This window comes from Esox lucius, chromosome 3 (genome assembly GCF_011004845.1).
Source record: "Esox lucius isolate fEsoLuc1 chromosome 3, fEsoLuc1.pri, whole genome shotgun sequence".
NCBI classification, from domain to species: domain Eukaryota; kingdom Metazoa; phylum Chordata; class Actinopteri; order Esociformes; family Esocidae; genus Esox; species Esox lucius.
Genome location: NC_047571.1, coordinates 23,678,011 through 23,704,252, shown reverse-complemented (window position 1 = coordinate 23,704,252; position 26,242 = coordinate 23,678,011). Strand labels below are relative to the sequence as shown.

Sequence of the window (26,242 nt, the reverse complement as noted above, 5' to 3'; positions counted from 1 at the left end):
TTGATGATATGAGGAATGCATTTTCTGAATTTTCCCAGTCTCCTCCCATTTTGAACTTAGGAGGGCATGAGGTCCTGGCCCACATTTGCGGAGTGCCTGGCTTGGGGGACCCATTGTTGTCCATGTCCAGAGTCCTCCTGGTTGTGTTGCAGATCAAGACGATTCCTGACGATTTCAGCTGTCACTGTGCTGACACCTCCCCCTCCCCTGTGTTGTCCCTGTCCTTGTCCATCAGGTAATGCTTCCGATCTGGACTAGGTTTAAATAAACTCTAGACTCAGCCCACATCTATTTATTAATTATTATAATTGTAATCTTAATATGTTTCCCTGGCACAGCCAGAAGAGGACTGGTCACCCCTCTGCACCTGGGTCCTCTAGGTTTCTTCCTACATTTTGGCATTCTTAGGGAGTTTTTCCTAGCCACTGAAATTCAACACTACTGTTGTTTGCTCCTTGGGGTTTAAGGCCGGGTGTTTTGTAAAAGCACTCTGTGACATCTGCTGATGTAAAAAGGGCTTTAGAAATACATTTGATTGATTGATTGATTTGATACAAATTTTAGCAGAAAGCAAAAAAGAAATAAAAAAATTGCTATGTACATACCATATCTTAGCGACACAGTCCCTCTCTAAGGGGGTTGGCATTTCCATTGGGAGAATAAGGTCTATCTAAGCAGGACATCTGCTCTTCCCATAAAAGCAACCAAGGACTAACACAGAGAATAGATAACCATGATGGAAAATGTAATGTTTGAAAAAAATAAAAAGTATGTCTGTTTAAACAAAGAATTTCAGTAGACCTTTCTGTTTGAGTGTCCCAGAATGTCTGGTCTAGTAAGGTATATAGCAACATGTGTACGCTTCTGAAACAGCATCCCATTCCATAATGCCTCACTTTAAAGCAGACATCGGAGCTCCCTGATCAATGGTAGGGACAGTCAAGGCATTTACTTTGGTGGTGGGGGGCACTAATGGTTATTAATTCCATTGGTGGGAAACACCTTTTACAAAGCAAACCAGAGTGGTTTCATGTGACAGAGATAAAAATATAAGAAATTAAGAAAGAGGGATGATCTAAAGATACAACAGCTAACATCAGTTGATATTTTGTCTGAGATTGTACCTTTGTTTGATGGACAATGGAAGAAAATGTGTAAAACATGATGGTGGCATTTCAGGAACTCATTATAATATAAGTTCCTAAAATCCATAGATTCAAAATACTGAGCAGCACTCTGAGCAGCATGAAAGATGAATGTTATGTGCAGCGCTTTGCAGGCACTTACGTTTCTCCCTGACCATTTGATCTTCAACAGTAAATTATGTTGTCTTCCTTTGAACCATTAAAAATTGCACTTTGAGACATCTATTGTAACCTTGGGGTGGGGGGCAATTATATTTATGACACCTCGAATTTGATCAGCTTCCCAAGTATATTTCGAACTGTCCCTAAAGGGATTAGGGGGCCTTTTGGAATGTAGGCCATGATCACATTGATGTTGACAGACCCACAACGTCCTGTTGCATACGGCCCCTCCCATTTCCCACCATGTTTTAAAACTGGATGGGCAGGTTGGTCGTAGTAGCCCACTGAACACAGATCAACAGGGGAAGAAATAATATATGTAATCAACATATTTTGCGAATAATTTGGATCCTGCTTTAATTGAAAGTTGAGCTTAATTTTCCCACATGAGTAAAGCGCCCGTTTCTTCACTCAGAAGCAGCGTATTTATTACAGTAGTCTGACTGTGTAATCCAATACAGACTACTCCAGTCCGTATTTCCCCTTGGCCCCAACTGGCTGGCTCACTTGCAGGTTTTGTTTACTGGCGGAGGAGAGGCAGAGAAGGGGATCCTAGGGGCCCTGGGACTGAACAACCTACTTCCAACGTGGGGAAATACGTTTTCAACTTTTGATATTATCGTTGTGCAATAAACGTGTCGTTAATTTGGAGGAAAACCCTTCACGTGAAATCACTGAAATGCGCTTAATCCTGAGCAGTGGGAGCAACTGACGAATGATTAACGAAGTCTGACAGTTGTCTTGAGTGGAGTTGAAATCTCTGCATTGACTGAATCAAGCGTGGAATTAGTTTTTGTTTTCATAAACGGACCATATTATTTGATTACCTATGTAAAGTACTTGGTAATCGCTATTAGTTTGCGTTTATTCTAGTCGAGTTTGAAATAGGTAGGCTATGTGAAAAACTAAACGTGAAACGCTGCGTCTCGTGCGTTGGTTCGGTTTACTACGCCACGCGTGTCATGAACCTGGACTTGTCAGAAGCGAAGCAAACCTTTGCTACAGATTTCGTGACTGAGACGGGAGACACCGTTACACTTTACTAGCTGTGGGTTGGCTTCTTTCAATGCAAAGGAATACTACATTTCCGAAGTACATTTGTGGTAATTTATATATACCGAATGTTACCGAAAGTTAATATCTAGCTAGCTAATCGCACTAACTTTTTTTGGCCTGCTTCACGGCCAGCTATCTAACATTAGCTAGCAGCTAGTTAGCTCTAGCTACTCCCCCTGGCCTGCCCCGACGTTCGAGACTGCGGATCGAATCCAGAACACTTGAAAGGAAGACGCAATGCAATGCATTATACAGGACAATTAGACTATTACTTCGTTTGTCCACAATGATTCCTACAGTTGAATTATTTGTTGCAATTTTTAATATCTACCAGATCTGTTGTGCAGATAACTATTTGAGGCCAACCAGTGAGTTAGCTCGCTAGCTAGCAGTGAACACGTTGGACTCATCCTTCCATCCGCCCATTTTCACGGGATGCATGTTTTTATTTTTGTTTACTTGTGTGTTCTCGTGGTTTAACTAACAGACCAATTGACAGCGACCACTTGCCAACTAGTTTTAATCGAGTTGTCGCGGATTCGTCCCCAGTAACTCTCGACTGTGTCGACGGTTATTTGACTTCAGTTAAGTCAATATGTGGCCGCGGACTTTCCTTGTGTTTTTTGTGACTGCTGTCTTCGTATGGAATATTGAACAAACGAATGGAGAAACTACAGAAAGTAAGTAATTAGCTGTACTTTTTATCACCTAACTATCCTTTGTTGCATATGTTTGTGCACGTACATTATTGGAAAGAATCTTGCAAAAATATTGAGATTTTTTATTGTGATGTCAGTTCACAACTAAATTTGGCACATCTGTTTTGACATGAACATCTGCTATGACAGCAAGCCCAGATTTTTCGTTAGATACGAGAGATTTGGATTTGCAAAGGTCTATTTTATCAACTTTTTGGGCTTGCGGTTGTTTATACTTAGAAGCCAATAACTAAACCGTTTAAATTGCTTTTGAAAGAAGCAATTACGCAAGTCTAACCCATTAATTAGATTGCATATCAAGTAGAGATCTAATGCAAAAACGAATGTACATTATATATTGATTAGAGGATATTTGACTATCGCATACTAACGAAGATACATTTTATTTCCGTGTCAACGCTGTGGAGATTACAATCTTGTCGATGATGTAAGCTTAGATATGTGTTCTACAGCCATTAACATTATGCCACAATATCTGTTTATGTGACAGCCATAAAGAAACACAAAGCCTTTATTAACCTGCAATGGTTTTGAAATGAATCGAAATATATAAAGAAATAGAATAAAGTAAGTTCTGTAAGAGTTTTGACGGTAGCCTAAGACAGCGCTTCTCAAACCTTTCCTCGGGACCCTCTGCCATTCGATGTATTTGATCTAGTCCAGATCTCATTCACTCAATTCGACGTGATCTCTAATTGAAAAATCTGTTAGCGTGAATTCATACGTGAAAAAAATGACTATGTAGTTATAGTGAAATGTATGAGAGAAAAATTAACTCACTGCAACTATTGTGTTTGTCTACTTATAAAATATTTTTGGTGAGTTCAGTGGCCCAATCCCTGCCACTATATTGCTTGTTACTGTTAAATTCTTGTACAACTCTTGTACATATGACCTATCTACATTACTCTGTTGAAATACATGTGTGATTCACAAGATTGACAGGTGTGTTTGAAATAGCAGTTAATGAGAAAACAACCAAATCACAATTAGAATAGTGTTCTAAATGGCAAACCAAACAAGGGCTAGTGGATCTGATTAGCCCCCAAATAAACATGCATTGAGTAAATGGTAAGCAACCAGATGCGCTTGTACAAAAATGAATAAAAACAAAAAAGGCTGTTTTAAATAATTGGTTTCGATCAATGGTATTATGTTGTCAGCCTCTTGCATTGGATGTTTTTTCTGCATTCTATTGGATAAGATAGAATAAACCAATTTGTTCAAATGAATTACAATGACTATAGATGGGCGTAGTAGTGTTGTTCATCTAAACAATTCTCCTAACAAGGAGTTTAATTTCAGACTTAAAGGCATCCCTGTGTAAATTCAGTCAGTTTAGGCTACAGTGTTGTTTTTATCAAGGCACTGGAATTGATTAGATGTGATTACATTAAGTTCAATCAAATGGCAACAGGGAGGCCATGTATAAACACATACCTACTGTTAACACACACCTACTGTTGTCAGTAAAACAGTTCTGTATGCTGGTAGGTGTTTCTCAACTGTCTGGACTTGTAGGGGTTCAGAAATAGAGAAATAAATATAGCTATGCCTCTGACACACTTGGCTTTGCCAAGCTAACGGAAACACTGGCCTCTTTTCAATCCATCTGTCATTGCTTTTGTCCTCAAACGTATTTTAGCGTACCATTTCTTAGCTAGAAAATGTACGACCACATAACGCAATATCTTATACGTAGGGGTTTTATCACTATGTCAGTGTTGTAAAAACCACAACAGTTTCAGAAAATGTAAATCTGAAGTTTGTTGATTTTTCAGTGGGTCTGAAGGCGGTGATGGTTCTGTCAGGAGAGAAATGCATGACTGCTGTTTGTGTTTCGGATGGCACCCGTTTCATATCTTTTGTGATACTTTTTGACCAATTAGTGAACCATGTAGATAACTGGTTGCCATTTGGGGACACCCCTGTAGAGCCATACTCAATATCTCTGATGCCCGAAGGTTAACACTGAATGGCTTTGGTTCACTCAAACTATTTGACAAACCATTACAGGTTGGGGTTTAGACTACCATATGATAAAATGGGCATAGACTAGGGTCGTACGATATTGGAAATAACTGATTTTCTGCAATATATATTGCGATATGAAAAAATACAGGATGTCTTCATCAGATGACTTAAATCTCTATTTGAGAAAAAAATATTATTCTAGAATGATTGGGGTGATTTTGTTGGGAACTGCATCTTTAATTGAAACAAAAATTTAAAAATTAAACTGAAAATGACTTTTTACCTTTTGACTTATTTTGGGTAGTTTCATTTATTATATTAATGAATACACTGTTTAATTCATCATGGTTCTATTGTATTCATGTAATACTCTTCTATCAATTCAGGCTAAAGTCAATGATCTAACATGTTATGATATTAATAATGCATGTTGCTTCCCCTAAAACAAAGGGGCTCATTTGTGAATGAAGAGGTGTGGTGTCTATAAGGGAACCAGGAGATTACAGGAGGCTTTATCTCAGTACTCTATTACTCTATGGAGGAAGTTTCATTAAATAGGGAATTAATGACTAAATCAAATCAAAAAGTCATTTAACATTTTATTACATTACAAATTAAATTACAAACCTCCTTTTTGAAAATAGAAACGTATATCTTTTAATTTAAACCATTTGAAAAATGCGAAAGAGCATCTATTCACCAATCCTGAGTAGTTTTACAAAAACAAAATAGTGTTTATAAAACAAATAATTTGTAATAATAAAAGCAAAATCTAACTAATAAATACCAATGAACGTAACACAAATAACAAATATGAACACAGAACCATTGCATTTCACAAATTTTTGTTTTTAAAATAAACTTTTCTTAGCAACAGTGCCAAAGGAAAACAGTGTTGATCATCATGGCTAGACAAATGCCGATTAAATTAAACTTTTCAACTGTATAAAATCTGGTTTCCTTCTAAACAGAGTACCTAGTAAAATAAATACATTTCTTTCTCACAACTGTAGAATAAAATAGTAAATCTAAATTATATTCAAATATAATAACTTTACTTTAAGCATGTATACATTGCTCACTCAAAAGGTTTTTGGCCAAGAATACCAGTCTATTTACAGTCTTGAGACATGACTTTTGGCAAGTGACAATGTTGCCACCTCTCTGAGGGGGAACTTGTAGAGAGAATGGATAGATTGGCGAGATGTGGAAAGCTTACTGTGTTTTCCACAATGCAAGTGGATCTTCCTCTTAGTTTATGGAAGGCATTAGCAGGTAGTTGTTTAATTCTGCTTCCACAGCATCCTTGTGGGTCAAAGAGGAATCTCTCTTTGCTGCAGCTCCGCTCTGTTAAAAGAAACTTCCCAAGGACTTCTTGGCTTTCTTTGCCTGGGACGTATCAGCAACTTCAGGCTCCACTTCAGTGCTGTAGCTTGATATTTCCTCATGGCATTCCATAATTTCTGATGCCACTCTGGCCTTGACTTGGGGCTTGTTGTGTTCACTGATGAAGTATGTCTTGAACCGGGGGTCCAAACAAGAAGCCACATCTAGCAGCTCCTGTGTAGCTTCATCTCTATATTTCTCATTGATGTAGTGCAACATCTCAGTTTTCAAGGTCTTTGTCAAGTCTGTGTCTCCCTCTGGTATTAGCAGCATTGAAATGTTGAAGAGGTGAAGAACTGGCTTCACATATGAGACACTAACATAGTCTTCTCCTGAGAGTGCATCTGTGAAGTCCAGCAGTGGGCCCAGTGGCTTACTGACAGATTCCAGGACATCCATATCTTGCCAGGTTAGAATTAGATGCAGTGTCTTCCTGTCCTCAGACAGGACCTGAGTTATAGCCTTCTGCTGCTCTAGTATCCTGCTGATCCTCTTCTGTCTGGAACCCCATCTTGTTTGGCCTTCTGATATGAGGGAATGTGAAGGTAGATTGAGTTCCTTCTGAGCTCTTTCAAGGGCACTTCTGGCCTTCCAGCTGTGAGAGAAGTGACCCACCAGCTTCTTGCTTATTATTATACACATTTAATGCATTTTCTTTAATAAATTATTTATAAAAATAAATTGCTCATAAAACTGTTTTGCAAATGATTACACAATTAGTTATTTACAGATACAATTTAGAGTTTCAGCATGCTTTCTTTGTTTTAAAGACCTATTATAAAACAAATTCATTCACATATAACTTATATCTCATGAGTTTAGCATTAGCTATTTTACTTATTGATAACCCAGAATATAGGGGCATTTAATTCCATTATTATTTTTTGTAAACAAATGCAGCGTTTAAACATAAAGATAGCAGACATATAAAGATATAAAACATTAATACCTTAGGATATCAGCCCTGGCATTCAGAGCTTTGGCTATCAACCTGTATCTTTAATTCTTCCCCAGCCCCATCCTCTACAATACAAATATGAAACTTATTCATTTATTTTTATTTCAGAACAGGTTGCTAGGTAATAATATGTAACAGTAATAGTATTGCAATAGCAACAGTAGTAAATTACAATGCTCAATTGGGAATAACTTACCAACTGCAAGATGCAGTCTGTGACGAAAGCACTGTAATCTGGTCCACTTGTTCAGAGCGGCAGCCTTCACCATGTTCGTGTCATTGTCTGTTGTTATACAGACTAGACGACTCTCATCTAGGCCCCAATCAGCTAAAGCTTCTCTCATCCCTGTTGTGATGTTCTCACTTGTATGATCCTCTGGGAAAATGCAGTTTGCAAACAACGGCTTTTCAGGTGGAAGTCCTCATTAATAAAGTGTACTTATGTAGGGCTTAGTTGTCCAGCTGGACCACAAGTCCGTTGTTGCTGTATAATATTCCACTTGTGAAAGCTCTGTTTCAACTTGTGCCTTGCATTTCTCGTACAACTCTGGGATGGCAACTTGAGAAAAATAGTTGCGTGATGGCAACTATTGTTGTCAAGCGACCGGATCATGTTTTTAAAACCCTCTTTGGTAACCGTGTTAATTGGTACCATGTCTTGTTATTGAATATTATTGAATCTGTGATTTCTCTCTGCCGGTTGGAACCTTTCTCGTATGGTGTATTACTGGCAAAGGCATCCGAATTAGGAGGGCATTGTGAGATGCTTTGCACTTGTCATACGAAGATTTGTGGTGCTGCCTTAAATTATCGAACAAATTGGTCCTGTTGCCTCGTGTTGTGGCAAGGCACTCTCTACAAACTACCTGTTTTTGGTCAACATCATCCTGTCTGTAGCCAAAATATTTCCATATGATTGACGATGGATTTCTTTTTGCAACCAAATTCTCAATTTCGGTCTTTTTGCCTGTTCCTCGCTCATCATTTCGTCACGCGCAAGCAGAGCCTGCATGTCAACGACTTGCAGCATCGAACTCTGTGTTTAAAATAATAATAATAAACTGTGTATCCAATAACCCATGAATCGTAGTAAATTGTTATATAGACATATAATGCTAGTTTAACATAAAAAATTATAATATATATTGTAGACTGATATGTTTACCTAACTGAATCGCACGTTCTGCGATGTGACAATTGCGGATGCATACTTTGCGATGTCGATGCTGAAATTATATATCGTGCAGCCCTAGCATAGACCACCTTTTGCACAAACTCTGTATACGTATTTGGATCAGGAAGTTGACTGTCTTAAATTGCCTTTGTCTTGCAACATAGCAATGAGTCTTGGTACATGTTTGAGTACATACGCAGTTGAGTTTGGTTTCTGCTTTTTGCAAATATGAATGGGAGAGAGTTGGACTGAGAGTTGCAAAAACAAATAATAACGTGAATCTACCTTACAATAAAAACGTATAAAGGGGGAGACAAATGAAGATTTGGGTAAGGTCATCAGACCAGTTTGCACGAGATCCTATTCCAGCTGTGACTTAACGTGTTGTGTAATGGCTCGGCTGCTAGCTTTGGCTGGCCCCCTTCTTGCTCCATTCCGACTTGACAGTTAGCCACCGGGAAAGGGGGAGGGTGACGAGAGAGGCAGGCAGAGGAGAAAGAAAAACTTGGGCCTCACTAAAAGTGTTTCATAACATTGACCGACCAACGGTTTGGCTGTGCGATACCAGTACCTGTATGTAACCTATGGTGTGAATGTAAATGAACATCTGACCCACTACCTAAATCAAAAGGGTCCCTACGGGATCGGCAGGTATCCAGGGCCCACTACCACACACTAACACACTGTATCCCAGAACCAGACTCCCGAAGTGCTCAGGAGTGGCAAGTGTATCGACAATCGACACGTAACACATAATAAATGTCTGTCTACGCACCATGCTGACAGCGTCGAGTGTCGCCCGGCGTGGGTCCATGTTGCAGATCTGAAGTACGACGTTTTGTTAAATGTAACTCATCAAAAGGCATTTGCTTAGTCTTTAGGTGTTTTAATGTTTACTATAACAAGCTATTGTTTGTGTCCCACGTGGCATGCTATATTTGAATGTAGGTCACATCTTCGGATTAGGGCCTGTATCCTCAAAGTGTTGAGAATGAGTGCTAATTTAGGATCAGTTCTGCCTTTTGGGTCCTAATGAATGTTATGCGGTCAAACGCTAGATCAGCACTCCGGATACAGGCCTAGGTCCGCTGTAGTGTGTAATCTTTACTGGTTATAACCTACAAGGTAAATCCAGTCCCTGGTCCGCCCTCCTACTCGGAGGTACTCGATGTACACAGCGCTCACTCTGACATTGCACTTTCTTTCTGAAGTGTGTGTTCAGTGCGTGCCCTTGACACAGTGGCCCAACCGGCCTCTTGATCAAGGAAGCGTCCTTGTTATTCTGGTCTTCAGTTTTCACACACGGCAGGTAATAATTACCTCAGCGTCAACAATGGCCCTCAACAATGACCCTTCACATTACATGAGATCATCGTGCCGCTGGGGATCCACTGTCTGTCCCTGGTGAGACGGCAGTGTCTTCCCCACGCATTGCGCTGCAGCTAATGGCCAGGAATAATGGCGATTTTTCACCGGAGCTAATGCCGAATGTCTACATCTCAAAAAAGATCAAGTTAAAAGTTGCGTTTGCCAACAAAATAATACCAGTTCACGGCAGGTTTTGTGACGGTGTTAAGACAATGCCCACACAAACTCTGCGCCAGATGTATTAGCCACTCCTGATTACTGTTTTAGTAATCACAACAAAAATCTGTTTGGGCTATAGCGAAGGTACAATAGCGATGACGCTCTTTGACATTGTTGGTAATAATGGGTAATGAACACCATGATAAATGCTCCAGAAACATTCTGCTGAGTTAAATTGTAGTGTGATTTGACTTACACTATGGTGTTAGTCAAACTATACTGGTATGACCAATAATCTAGTGAGAGGCTTTGTTTGATACTGGCCCTCATCAAAAGTAGTGTACTCTGTAAGGAATAGGGTTTAATTCTTTTTAGTTGTCAGCCAAGGTGTAGAGGATAGTTATTTGTTTAAGTCTGCTGCTAGAGTACCACTCTGTTCTCAATGATTGGAGGTTTGTTACAACAGAATTGCAGTGGCAAGTGCATTGAACCAGGAAACAACTTCCCTTTTTAATTATATCTACTGAATTGTCACTTGACACAAAGCAAGTGAAAAAAAACTTGTTCCAAACGATAAATGTATGTTGACGTTTATCTACTTCAAGCAAGACGTTGCAGTGGCAGTTCAAAGGAGCTGGAAATTAACACTGATGCTACAGAACTTCTGTGTTCTGTCAACCACTGGTTTTTAACATACTCTGCACTTTTATGACATTTTGCATAATTTCCTATTTAATCTATTTCAAACGTTAATTCCTGCAAATGAACGTTTGAAATTGATGTTTTTTTTTTATTTTTATTCTGTGTTTTGAATTCCAATTTGTATATGCATTTGCAAGTGTTTAAATCCTTAATTCAATGGTCACTTTACAGCAAGCTAACCAAGTGAAAGGCTCTTTCAAAAGATACATTGGCCATTAATTTACTTCAAGTAGGGCAGTGATACATAAATAAAAGTTGTCTTAGGAACTCAGGCTATGGCTGGGCAAACACCACAAGCTTGATTGATGATACCCACACTTGTAGGCCTATTTCCTAGAAGCACAGTTCCTAATAGCTTCAGCAATTATTTACCAATTGCTGAAGCCTGAAATCTGTAAGTCTGTTATTGATGAAGTGGTTTTACAACCTAACCATTTTTGGCATGGGTTACATCACATGCTGCTGCAGCCAATCGTCTGCTTCACTGGTGCCGCCGTGACCTTAGCTCCAGCAACATATGTTGGAAAACAACAAAGCAGCGAGCCACCCAGTGGAACCTTGAAGGGAAGTGTTGCAATAGCAGCCGGGTGTTTGCGTTCTTCCTGAGGCCACGTTAGAGCAAAAGGGAGAGGAGAGGTTTATGACATACTATTCCATATCTGGTGCACTACTTTGACCTGTAGTGTAGGAGCTAGAGACACACCTGGGCAGTGCCCTAAGCCCCCCCTCCTGTTGTGGTTGACTTGCAGACCAGGGCCTCAGGATCATTGTGGTCAACCTTCTGTTTTACTTTCACTTAACTTTTAGCCACACAGGTTTGTCTAAATAAGATTGAAATCTGTTTTGCATTAATAGAGACCCGTGCAAAGTTTAAACGGGCTATATACATACCCGATATATTTTGTATGTGGGTTCACTTAACCCCTTAGACCCTTGGGCATTGACCTACAGTATATCAGGATGGAAACATTAATTAGGGGAGGGGGGGCACAACACCCAAAATAATCACGAGTAGTGGTCAGACTCAGCGTTATAGTGACAAAGGGGAAATAGTTAATGTTATTTTTTTTTTCTGATATTGGCTACAAGATACAGTACTTAGGAGCATTTGAACACCCTAGGTCACAGTAACTTTCAACACACAAGTTGCTTTTCACACTTCATTAGTTGACATGCACTTTTTGCATAGATATTTCTATGCACTTTTATGACACTACTCTTTTATTACTTTTATGAGTCATCTATCCATTATTTCTTCTTGCTGTGCAGCTGAGGTATTGAATCACACACACTTGTTTTGTTTAGAACACCGCCCTGCAGCTACAACATTTGACACAATTACAATTACTGAAATTCTAATAATTGATACTATTGTCACGACTTCAGTTTGATTGAGAACAAGATAACCAGGGTATTTTGTCGGAGTTGCTTGGAAACATTTAAGATTTCCTTCAGCCCTCTTTTGCAAACCTTATGCCAAAATTAGTTTGGTACTTACCAAACCTTTCAGTTTTGCTCAACAACTGGCCTGCATGATATAAAGCTGTTATGTCTCTCTCTGTCTGTCTCTCTCTTGTCTGTCTGTTTCTCTTGTCTCTCTTGGTCTTTCGCAATTTAGGAGAACTACGTTTGTGTGTCACAGACCTTTTGCCAACAAGATCCTACTAATTTACTTTACAATACAATGGTATTTGTTTTACCAATACTAAATTTTCATTTGACGGAAGTGCAAGTAATGTTGATAACGCGTTTACATTTCAAACAAGTTCAAACTAAGTTAAATGATGTGGCGTTGTGGTTACAACATAACATTTAAACAAATAGTTCAAATAGCACTCCCTTGGCCTATTCCCCTGCATGGTCGAGAATTAAAAACGTGTGGGTCAGTCGTTCTTTGGATAGCTAGAGTGACATTGATGATTATAATAATTACATTACTGATCTCTTGTAGTAATTCAATTTCTGTATTAATTCATTATTATTCGATTAGGAGCCAGCCTCAATTTTTCTCTACAGACCGTTGTATTTAACCGCCCTAGGGGAAGATAATCTATGTAATGTGTGAACTTCATTTAAATTTTATGTTACATTTTATTGCTGTCTCAACCACGATTGGAGACAAGTTATTTTTTGTAAGCTTGCTTGGTGCTGTACCTGGAATATTCTGGTTATGGGACAGAGCTTGAATTCATGTTTTTCAGGAAGGCCGTGTTTGATATTTCTCAGCTTGTTTACTGGGCCTGGGTAAAGAGGAGACGTGTTTGTGTAGTGTGGCTAAATGGGAGCTGTATTTGCAGTGATTATTGTATACATGTTTAATTTGTCAAATTTTGTTTTGTGTACAAGGAAAATGCTGTGGTGTTCAGCTGTGTCTTGTAAACCCTTGTGGTCGAGCACTAGTAGGTATAACACTTAAAGGTGTGCAGTCTGTGACTTTTGGCCACTAGTTGTAAAGGTGAAGATCAGAGTTGGTTTCTTCTATAGGAAAGTCTGTCATCTTAATAGAAATTAAATTATTCAGGCCGCGTGTCTTTTCTGGACTATGGTAATATAATACACATGCATGATTCCGCATCTTTTTAAAGTGCCTGGACTCAGTCCATCATGTAGCATTATGTTTTATTCCTGTTGCCAGCTTTTTTACACATTATTATTATGAGGCCATCCTGCTGAAATGTGTTTGAAAAATAGAACCTATCAAACACGCTCACAGGACTGGCTAGTACCAGAGGTCCCTTGAGCTTGTTCCAAAATGTCAAAACCTTGTTCACCTTCTAAGCCCCCACTCAAGCGATTTTCTACTTGAAGACCTTAAGTTGAAGGCTACTATGCTTATAACACAGTTGAAAAAAATTGTTGAATAACAATTTTCCAGTGAATTGTTTTCCATTCTTGACATGTTTTCAAATCTGCTTTAAATCACTTGTGTTTTTGTTTATTGTTGCAATGCAGGGCACCACTGTAAATGAGATCACAGTTGGTTTTCCTTGCATAAATAAAAATATTACTAATCCAGTCCATTATTGTAATTAATCATAGTAATGAAATAAATTATTAATAAAAATCAGGTTGCTAAGTGGGACAACCACAATCCTCACTAGTTTTAGGTACACCTTATTCAATGAAGTAGGAATCAGCTAAGGCAGTGCTTGAAGGAAGAGAAACCCAAATAACAAAAATTGCATGCATTAATTCACCAAAGCAGCGTTGGAGGAAGAGAAAAACAAATTAGAAATGTCCTATGCAGGGCTGTTCTATGACTCAATCCTGACCTTTTAATCCCCTCCCGTTATTTATTTTGTCATGCACAGGAGAGGTGGTACAAAAAAACAATTAAAAACAATTAGTCTGACTCCTTTTCCCCGCCTGGAGGTTCTGATGTTCTGACAAACAGGTCAGAGCTTTATGGAAGTCAGCCCCTCTCCATCTTTCTCTTAATGGCCTTTTCATTTAGCCTGTCTGTGGACTCTTGGTGACGTTGTGAGGTTGGTCAGTGTCACTGGATGTATTCCGCTGTTATACTAATGTGGCTGAGGCACTAATTGCCTCAATGTGTCTTCCAGCAGCCCCCTGACTCTGTCTGTGGTTTCTATCTGTTTAGTCGAAACTAGGGTAAGCCCCCTATGTTCTTTTTGAGGGCTACCTGAATAAAAAAAATCTATAAATAACAGGTTCAATACACTTTGCAGGTGCAATATGTTTTCACTGTAACTTTAAAATGTGTATCCAACCTGTTTGGTGGACACCTCAACACCGCAGTGCAGTCTGGACTACTGCGCCATCTGTCAAATAGTATTTTCAATTACTACCATATATTTTTTGACCACTGACAAATAACCTAAATTAATGCTAGATTAATCTGGCAGAATGAAAATTTTAAAAACAAAACAATATCTGTCCATGGCCCTCCATTTATTTTGATTGTTTTGAACCCAACAGTGAAGATGGCTAAATTGCAGGAAATTACCTTTTAAATTGAAACATTTTTCTTTACTCCTTAGCAAAATGTGTGTAATTATAGGAAATCAGCCCGTCTTTTAGCCCCAAGCTCTGTCCTGACTGTCTAAGAGCAGACCATGTTCTCGTCTAAGCACTAATGAAGAGGGAGCCACTGAGAGAGGGGGAGAGACAGACCGTGGTGGTTTCTATGGTAACTTCATTGGTTTGTGTGATGTTCCCAACAGAACCCTTGCTAGTTTATTTGTTTTGGGCTGACATGGATAGGCTGCTCTCCAAATTTCACCCTATTTCCCTATGGGCTCTGGTCAAAAGTAGTGCCCCATGTAGGAAATAGGGGGCCAGTTGAGCTCTGGCAGGCCTGTACTGGATGACTTGGGGTGTTATAAACAGAATAGGATATGAACACCCTCTGACTCTGGCTGACGACTCCAACTGAAATACACTGCGGCACCATTGTTTGTTATACAGTAAAGTGTCAAAATGTGTAGTGGACAAGACAAAAATAATCTGTCATTTTATTATTGCCAATCAGATTATAAATGCTGTACAGTATGGTAATGTTTTCAAATTATGTCAACTTTGCCTGAATCCAATGATTAAACAATGTGTTTGTTTCTCCTCTCCACCCTCCCATCATCTTCTCCACTGAAAGTGTCCACTGGAATCTGCTCCAGTAAGGACATCCGCAACAACGTCACCAACCTGCGCTCCCTGGAGAACTGCACAGTGATTGAGGGCCACCTGAAGATCATCCTGATGTTCAAGACCAAACCCGAAGACTTCAGAGGCCTCAGTTACCCCAAACTAGCTGTGATCACTGACTTCCTCCTCCTGTTCAGGGTCTATGGCATGGAAAGCCTGAAAGACCTCTTCCCTAATCTCACCGTAATAAGAGGCAACAACTTGTTCTTCAACTACGCCCTGGTCTTTTTTGAAATGTTGCAGCTAAGAGACATCGGTCTCCACAGCCTGATGAACATCACCAGAGGAGCGGTGAGGATTGAGAAGAACCCAGACCTCTGCTACCTCTCAACTCTGGACTGGTCCAAGATCTTGGACTCTGTGGAGGACAACTACATTGTGGCCAATAAGAACGAGCGGGAGTGTGGTGACGTGTGTCCCGGGGCAGCCAAGGGGAAGACCACCTGCCAACAGACTACCATCAATGGCCAGTTCAACGAACGCTGCTGGACACACAAGCACTGCCAGAGAAGTAAGTTCCCGGGTTCCTAACGTTTACCAGTGGGAGATGACACTGTGCACCTGGCTACTAGTACTAGTTTTAATGTGTCGGGGTATTTATGTGGGTGTAGTATTTGTGCACATTCTTTATTCTACTTTACTTTCGGTGTTGTGCTATTTATAAGTGAAATTGGATCAGTGAATTTAAGCAATTGCGGTGAATATGTGGAGGGTGCCTGTGTCTGTGTGTGTGTCTGTGTCTGTGTGTCTGTGTGTGAGGCAGAGAGTGGGAGCTCTCCGGTTGCACTGATGTCACTTAACATTCAAAGACCAGGTCTCCAGGGAAGTCAGATTAAGAGGAAGAGTTGTTGGAAAGTGAGAGTGGAGTGTGTGCTGTTAGGCCGAGTGATGCAGACTTGCCAAGACTCTTACTCACTCACTCACCATGTCCTTTAGTGTATGAAGGCCAGCTGCAGAGCCAAGTCATGTGCTATGGTTTAGTTAAGTAGGCTATGTTCATGTTCGAGCTTGAACCAGGTTCAGGCCCTGGGTTTGATGCAACAACACCAAGTATATCGGATGGGATCGTGGTTTTTCTATATAATCCGGGGAAGTCTCCACAATTAAAATCCCTGTTTGTTTTTCTTTTTAGCCAGTCCCCACAAGGATATTTCTATTAACGGGTAGATTTAGGTAGGGCTGCACATTTGGATAAACTATTGAAGAATGTTTTTTTAGTTTTTTTATGAATTGTGATTTTCAAACGTGAAAACAGCGTAGATAGCCATACGCCTGAAATGTAATTGTAGTAATCATTTCCTACATTATATTGTAATATATATTTTTGAAAGAGTTAAAGTTAAGTGCTTCTCACACGTATTACTGATTTTAAGGTACGGTTTGTGGCAAAATTTGTTGCCTATGTTAATTTATTGCAATAGACGTTTTCTTCCTTTGTGCTGTTGCCAGTATATAGTAAAACTCTTGAGCAACATTTTCACCCATATGTGTTTGCAGACACCGACCTTGAAGTTGAACATCTTAATAACCATGCTTTTGCCCCCTTGAATTTATCCTCATTTTACATGAAATCAGAATTTATTTAATTAGTTTTTCAACTCATCAACACAAAAAAGTCCATAATATGCAAGTGAAAAATAAAATCTACAAATTATTAAATTAATAAAAAAATGCAAAACAGTATTCATCCCCATTATTCAGTAGAGGCCCGTTTGGCAGCAACAATAGCCATGAGTCTACATGAATAAGTCTTTACCAGCTTTGCAAATCTGGGGCCAGATTGCTCTAGCTCTGTCTAGTTGGATTGGGACTTTTTGTGAACAGTGATAATCCATTATTTCCACGTATTCTCAATTGGGTTGAGGTTTGAGCTATGACTGGGCCATTCCTGGACATTGACCTTTTTGTTTTTAACCCACTCCAGTATGACTTTGGCTGTTTGTTTGGGATCATTGTCCGGCTGGAAGATTACACTTGGTTTTCGTCCAGGATCTCTCTTCCCATGCCTGGACGCAAAGCAGCATTCCCATAGCATGATGCTGTCACCACCATTGTTCACGGTAGGGATGGTGTTCTCAGGATAATGTGTGGTGTTTAGCATTCCAGGCAAAAAGTAGATTTTGTTCTCATCAGACCGTAGAATATTCTTTGTTATGGAGTCTCCGGTATGCCATCTTATGAACTTGCCTAGATTTGATATGAGTTATCTTTATGCCACTTCCATGAAGGCCACTTTTTTGTGAAGCGTCTGGGCTTTTGTTGCAGTAGGTAAATTGTCTCCCAGCTCAGCCATTGAATTGGACGTAAGTAATTTACAGTTCCTATAGGCCTCTTGGTAGCCTCCGACTAGTGCCCGTCTTGTGCATATACTCAGTTTTTGAGGTCGGCTTGTTCTAGATAGATTCCCAGTTGTGCCATGTTCTCTTCATTTCTTAATAATTACCTTTACTTGTAAGAACGTTCAGTGCCTTGGAATATTTTTATATCCTACCCCTGATTGTAGCTTTTGCTGAACCTTATTCTGGATATACTTTGAATGTTCCTTAATCTTCATGATGTTGTTTTTGCTAGGAATTATACTAACCCCTAAACTAACATGAATCCAAAAATCGAAACTTATTCTGAACTCCTTACTCTAAAAGCACCATTTAATTCTAACCCTAACCCCTATGGCTGAAATATTTTATGTTTCTGAAGACCAGTCCTTACATCACAAATGTGATTCCCTCTTTATTCCATGACTTGGGAGTGTCGATTTGCACAAGTTCTTTAAAGCACATTCTGCTAAGCCGATCTACTTAACACAGCTTGCTTCATCAGGGAGTTTTTCCCATAACTTACATTCTTGGAAGAGAGAGCTTTCTCTACGAACAACCACCTCAACTAAACGTGCAAATGTTGGTCTTCCACAAGGAATCGCTCAAGTGCAACGAAATCAAGAAACATTTTACAACATCCCTACAACCTACCCTAGACGGTCAGAACCAATGAATGCCGCTTTCTATGAAAGTTCACAGGACTTGTTATAATCAAACACCTCATGGTAGTGATGCAGCTGGTTCTACAAGGCAGTGTGTTGGACCGCTAAGCTGTTCTTTACATGTCTTGACAGACAGGACTGACCTATTATAGTCATGCCCATGTGAGAGGGAGTATTTGTGAAACACTGTTGCTAAAACACATGATGGCATTCTAAAGACCAGTAATTTGTAATACAACTATTTATTATTTTGATATTGCTGGATTGACTGTATCAAATATGCAAAGAGTACTCGGTCTGAAAAAAAGTATTGGTGCATCTGTAATGTTTTTCGTATATCAGCCATCTTTAGATTTAGGCATCGCCTACCACCTGCTGTTACAATGTTACAATGAGTGCTCCTTAGAAAGCCTCCTTCAAAATCAGCTGGTAGCCTACATGCTTGATTTGATAAATTTAGACATGGACTGCGTAAATGCACTAGTGTGGGACGTGGACCGCGTAAATGCACTAGTGTGGTACGTGGACCGCGTAAATGCACTAATGTTAGACGTGGACCGCGTAAATGCACTAGTGTTAGACGTGGACTGCTGCAGTGTGATTTCTGTCTGCAGACTGTGGCCCAGGTGGGGTGCTGCTGGCATGCTCCCTTTTTGATTGAGGAACATTAGCTCATCACAATGGTACCAGAAAACAATGGTACCAATTTTCCAATTCATCTCTTGTGGTTCCAGAAATCATACTATTATAAACCTACTGGCCATGTTGGCTGCGCTTGGCAACTCGTTAGTTACGCAGTTGCCCAGTGCTGATAGCAAACATTTGGTGTCTCTGCAAGCGACACTACTACAACTGCAGCTTTAATGTTATCAATGTGATGTGGTTTCAGTATTACAGACCTTCCCCTTGCCTATTGAAGTAAACACAACTTTATTTTACGCTTATTGGCGCCCATCTGTAATTTCCAGCAAATTTGCAGCCGGCTATAATAAGCTCAGTCTCTTTTTGCCATGTATGTGTTCCACAATAAACAATGCTCACTGGACTCCAAGAATGAGATTTTGGGAATTGTAGTAACTGATTAAATCAGTACTTATCAGGACAATCAAAGCAGGATATCTAGACTTAGACTTTGTTCTGAAAATAAATTTTTGCACATTTCTGTACCAATGACTAATAAAGGAAAACACCAAAACCACTGAATTACACGGGTAAAATTCCACTTTGAATGAACATACCCAACCACAGTCTGTACTAAATCTCTAGAGTCTTTAGCCCTTTATTAATGCTGAGTTAGCCTATGGTCTGCTTCAGTTGTTTGAATAGTAGCTAGCTAGCTGCCTCAGTAGTGAGTCAGGCTTTGTGGTCTTGTGGTGTGGACCCTGTGGTTTCAGGCCTGCTTTCACTAAAGCAAGAAAAGATCGGTTAAGCCCCAGCTCCAACCACACTATGGAAACAGGAGAGGGTAAGAGAGAGTCCTTCCCTGCCCTGTTCCACGCTGTTCTCTGCAATGCTTTTGATATAGACCTTATTCAGTCATCCTTTGGCAGACAACTCTGTTTCCTAATATAATTCTAAATTTAGAAATATTTGTAGCAATGGCTTGTTTCCTGCGACAGTTTTTGCCTATTGTGTCCTCACATGTTATAAATGTTTAGACCGTGTGATACTTAAAGTTTTGTATGTGATTGGAAATATGGTAGAACCTTGTGTGCCTTCACGGTATTGGGTTGCGCATTGTCTTTCACTGTCATTTCTTAATCTCAGTGGCTGTATTGATTCACTGCAGCGTTTCCCTTTGATGGAGTCATTGTGTCTTGTTAACAGACCGTAAACAGTGTTTTTACAGTATTCTATGTTGGCAGCGGGGGCACTTATTGTCCTTCGGGGGTCCACGGGCAATCATTTTTTAATTTAATTGTGTTTAATGTAATAAGTCATGTTTACACAGTTGACTTACGAAATCAATTATATTGTACGTAGATGCAGACAACCCTTTTAGTTCACCAGCCACTGTGTCAGGTAAATTGAAAATCCACTTATGCATATATTCCTGTTAACTAATAATGTGGATATGGGTGGGTATTGGCACATACCTTTTGATACAATATGTAATGATAACGTTATGATTCAATACATCACAATATCACAACTGAATCACAATAGTTACTGAAGTGCTAAAGATAATCTCTAATAATATTAGGCTACATCTTCAAAGCGCAATCTTTAGCTAATCCCCATTAGCAGCTCCTCATAAAAACAAGAAACCAGGCAAGCCTAATTGGCCCGCAATAGAAAGTATTGCCCTCTCGAGATTCAAACCCAGATCGCAGACGTGGAAGGCTGTGTTGCTAACCACTACACCACAGAGCTGTATGTTCCGATGGGTGTCAGTATAGCCTCTTGTGTCTATAAACAAATCCTCTTTTGCCACTGGCCATTTTAACAGCTAATAGGCCATTTGTGAATGATATTGATACAATTAAACCGACTAACGTTTCTTATTAAGTTTACCTCCACCACAAATAGCGTCTGTGAACTATATGGCATTTGCCACTGGCTGTTTTAACGGCGCATTAGCCAGTAATAGGCTTTACCAGTATCTACTAACTTACTGGAATAGTCGTAGGAATTGAGCAATTGCCAGCGAGTCTGCCAAAGCTATTTCATGGAATACCAACGTTCTTTTTTCTTTCATTTGTGAATTACATTATTTTATCAAGCGATAAAGGTGATAACTACATTTTTCATGAAGTGAAAAGACGAGAGAATCGTCGAATCTCCCAGAAATAGTCACAACACTTTATAAACTTTTTTTTTTTTTTTGCGGCCCAAAAATAAAATGTATTCATGTTGTTGCTCTCAATAGATTTTAACTTAGGTCTTCCACGTGGGAGGCACTGTCTTTAACCACTACGCCACGGCATTACACAGTTCACCGGTCGCTAAACACCATTGAGCATTGTGTTAAATTGACTAACGTTTCTTAAGTTTACCTCCACCACAAATAGCGTCTATGAACTGTATAGCTTTAACCAATGGCCTTTTAAACAGCTTATTAGCCAGTAAATGGCTTACTAGTGTCTACTAACTTCCTAGGAATAATCATAAGAATTGAGCAATTGCTAGCGAGACGAAGATGCAAACAGTTGCAACATAACCGTATACAGTTTTAGGCTCACTATAACGTAACTACTGTTTATTGTAGCCAGAAAATGTGTTTGTCTATTATGAACCAAAACGCATATACGGATGCGTACTTCGAAAATGCTCCAGAAACAGTCGCAATACAACCGTAAACTATTTTATTTCAGGCTTACAATAATGTAGATACTGAAGATTTTACTCAGCGAAGATTTAGTCTATATGGAATAATTCATAATGTGTACTTCGCTTTGCCTGTGGGGAGATATGAACGCGGGACTTACAGTGGATATAAAGTCTACACACCCCTGTTAAAATGCCCGGTTCTTGGGATGTAAATCAATGAGACAAAGAAATCATGTCAGAAATGTTTCCACCATTAATGTGACCTATAACGTGAAAAATTCAATTGAAAAAATAACTGAAATCTTTGAGGGGGGAAAATAAAAAATACAAAACTCACAATAACCTGGTTGCATAAGTGTGCAACACTGTTTAGTTTACAGGTCCGCTTCTCTAACCGCTACGCTATTTAACAAGGGGGACTCACTCACTCAGTAAGAGACAAACCACTCAATTTGAAATTACTTAGAACTTCTAAATTGAACATTAAAGGTTGACCTTCAGGACTGTTTAACCTTTCAACACAAAGACTTTAGCAGTGTACAGTTCTGAAAAGTACATTCTTAGCAGAACCTCAAGCAACATTTAATAAATAAGAGTGCTAAATTGTTGCATAGATAAACTTTAAGCTCAGTATTGTTATTATTTAGAGAAAGTACAACAACAAGTTAACAAGATACTGAAAAAACTGCTGCATATGAATTATTTCTGAGTATCAATTTTGTGGTTCAAAAACAGTAATTGGTCAACCTGCTCTGATGTGAGTGTGCCCCTCTGTGTAATCATGATATTGATTCTGGTGGTCAGATTATAGATACAGTATTGTAAAAAAGAATTGTGATTCTACATAGTCAGTGTATAGGCACAGCACTAAATATGGTATTCTTCTAGATTTTGCTAAAACCCCCTTCAAGGGCATGGGGTTTGCATTAGAGATGTGCATTGGACATTACTTTATTATCTGGATAGTATGTGTTATTATTTAAATGGTATTCTGTTACCCAAGAGTGTTTTTTTTTTCTTTCTTTTTAAACTACCGATACAACATGGGTGCTACAAAATAAGGCGCGAAGCGCACATATGGAGGAAGCATTGTTGTGCACTCACTAAACTCTGCTATGGAACTAGAAGCCAAAAGTTTTTGGGTGAAGAAGTCTAGAGGAGCTACTTAGCTAAGCTAGCCAGCAATAAGCTATTTGCTTATCACAGTGTTTTCTGCACACCCAACAGCGTTTAGATTCTACAGCTTAACTTTAGATAATTTTTTCATAGATAACAGTTCATCTTGCGTTGAATTAGTTTGCTTTCATCCCCTTGGTAACAGTAGACTACGCATATACTGACTGGGCCAACACACAACTATGGCTCTGATAAGCGATTGTAAATGAAAATACATGAAGGAATACACCATAAAAACAACTTAGAATCATTGCAGATTGTCTTTTGTAATTTTAATTGTATTTTGACAAATCATGTATAGATCAATTTATTTCAACAACCAAAAGTACATGAACATAAAAAACTTTGAGGGGCAAACACGCACAAGTACTCCAGTATTAACTTTATTTTGGTTATTTGACTAACCATGCCCATCCCTAGTTCATGCGATAACGGAATCCACAGCAATTGTTGTTTGAGAATTTTGCCCTCTGGTGCCATTCCATGGCTTGAATCTGACTATCCTGGAGTAACCTGACATCTTTGTTAAAAGTTGCAGTTTAAATGCAAACTAAATCCAACAAGCATTAAAACAGTAAATATACAATATACATTGAGCCCAGGTTGCTCTAAATGTCTGTGAAGTGAGGGGCCAAAGATAAGATTTCAACTCAAACTGCACTATTGCGCTAGAGTCAAAGTTTAAGATAATTTTTGCTGTGATGGCGTAGATTCAATGAAGAGGTGCCGGATACCCCAAGTATGTGGTGATTAGTATCCATGGATTTTCTTTGTTTTGGTGTAATGATCATTGGTAGGGACTAGTGAGTCATAATTTACTCTGCTGTGGTGTTGAGTGATGGTTGGTCTTTCTTATTGGAGGGACAACAAAACATCAGTACAATAGGACAGGTCTAAAGCCAGGTGCATCAAAGCTGGAGCTAGGATAAAGGCTCCCAATCAGTGGTTTGCAGAACACGGCAGGCTTTAATATTATTTGACATTACTTCTCACAATGCAATTTGTTTAGTGTAAAATGTATAATAAGCCTTTGATTATATTCAATGCTTTCATTTATTACATTTGACTGCCAAGATATAAAAAAATCCATCACTGACAGGAAACGTGTTCCTCAAGAGCTTTTGACAGTTATTTGGTAATCTTGGTAATTAAAAAGTTGCTTTGAAAAGCTTTAACTGTCCCAGAACTGAAGAGCATTCCAGTCAACTTCGATAAAAAGTAGTATAGAACTGCATCACTTCTTGTTTTCATGAGAAATCTCTGCGTGAAAATATTTAATGAATTGAAACAACTAAAATAAAAAATGTATCCTACCACCAGACAAGTTAACAGGGGCCTCAAATCCAGTTCTCAAATCCAAAACAAATTTCAGGTGACACCGTGGTTACACTGAACTAGTTTCAATGCAAGGAGTGTGCAAAGCTGTCATGAAGGCGAAGGTTGCTGCTTTGAAGAATCTCCAAAATGAAATGTATTTTGATCTGTTTAACCCTTTTTGGTTTCTACATTATCCCATATGTGTTATTTCATAGTTTTGATGTCTTCACTATGTAAAAATGAAGAAACCCTTAAATTAATTAGGTGTCCACATTTTTGAATGGAACCATACTTTTTTTCAGAGGCTGTCTGATGTATTTGGATTTTATTATATTTTCAAAGTTCCTGTAAAAACATGAAAACAAAATCATTCAAATACTTTGCTAAACATAATATATACAGAGCACACTGAAGAGTAAGTGTACCCTTAATGAATAAAGTTACTAAAAAACAACACTTCATCCCACAATAATGAGATCGTTTCTTGTTTGGTGGGGAACTATTTCTCATGCTGGGAGCATTTGGGAATCCATAATAAAATTACTTTGTTTCTAAAATGCTACAAGTTTAAGAAGAGAATTTGGTATTCAACAACAAAGCAGCACTTTGGTCAACAGTTATGGGCTGCAGCTGGAGCAATAAAACCACAAAGTAATAGACAGAGCTATGTTGGTATGATTGATCTTCCATTAGATTAAAACAATACATCTATACCAATGCTTTGGTAGCTATAGAAGGTTTGATGCAGATATTAAGGCATACACCCACATGCTAAATATTTGTTTGGCAAGCACATTATGTGCTAGCAAGGATTATTGGCCTGAGTTTTTGGGCTTAAGTTTAGTTCACCTCATATGACTTCAGATCTTTAGTGATTGACACAAGCTATAGTTTAAATATGTTTTGTTAAAATATATGATTATGTATCACCATTACACTATTACAAACACTTAAACTAGCAGCTTGTCATGTCATTACCAAAGAAGTAATGGACATATGTTTTTAGGTAACAAAATATATATGAGAGGATAATTTTTGATTTAACATGCTTGCTAAGCTAAATTGAATTCCCACACCTAAGGATTCTTATTAATAACATCAAACAAAATGTGAAACAATTTGTTACAACTGGTTATTGATGCTAGATGTTCAGCAACGTTCTGAACTGTGATGTGTTGTCCGTCCTGCTGGAAGTTCCATATGTAAATGATCAGTATGCCTCAAAGAGAAGTTCTCACATTTACTTTGCTATCTGAATGGCCTAGTGTATTTCGATGTTAGTTCCCCATGTTTCTAACCCAGCATATAGTTTGGTGTTGCAATGGTCAGTTTTCGCATAGCTGAACATGTCTCTGGCCATGTGATGAAAACAATTAACAATAAGGATTTTGAAAATGTAATTGCATGCATTTACTTATCAACATTGTTTTTATTAAAATGTGAATGTCACAAATGTCTAATGTTTTATGGAAGTTCAAATGTGTGGCTGTGCTAAATCAAGAATACTGTACCATCACAGGTAAATGTCATTAGTGGAAGGAGTTACTGTCAGCTCATTTACCTGTGACTATATTCATGCTACAGTCCTGTTGTGTGTGCCTTATTGCTTAATTAACATTGTACTTGTGTATATATGTTTTAAGGAACTGTATTGTTGGAAACAGGCTTCTGTTTCACTGGGGTATAACATTGAGGTAAAATGCATGTGTAAATATATTTCTCATCTGTCATCATGGTTAAAGGCAAATAACTCACAAATGGAAAAACATCATTGAGGACCTTCATAAATTAGGCAGTGGGTATCACAGAAAAATCTGACCGGCTGATATATCAACTTGCCACAGCGGAGCTGCGAATCCAAACAGCTGATTTCTCTGGAAATAAAAGTATGATTAAAGATGTGATTTTGGTTGAATCTCCTGAATCATTATTCAAGTGCTAGATTATTTTTTCCTTGCAGCACTTTGCTGATGGCTTCTTCATTAAGGTATACTTAATATAACTAGGTTCTGTGGTTGTCCCGGATAGCCATTT

The 26,242-nt window shown here is 38.8% G+C and overlaps 1 protein-coding gene across 1 annotated transcript in view; it reads left to right on the top strand.

The window, feature by feature from the left end:
- The first annotated feature begins 1,800 nt into the window (after window positions 1-1,800).
- Window positions 1,801-26,242, top strand: part of LOC105022623 (insulin receptor) — a 74,777-nt gene continuing 50,335 nt past the window's right edge. Inside the window, exons 1-2 of the mRNA XM_010891217.5 lie at window positions 1,801-3,043; window positions 15,416-15,976. Coding sequence (XP_010889519.2) covers window positions 2,959-3,043; window positions 15,416-15,976 — 646 coding nt within the window. The 5' untranslated portion in view covers window positions 1,801-2,958. The remainder of the gene's footprint in view (window positions 3,044-15,415; window positions 15,977-26,242) is intronic.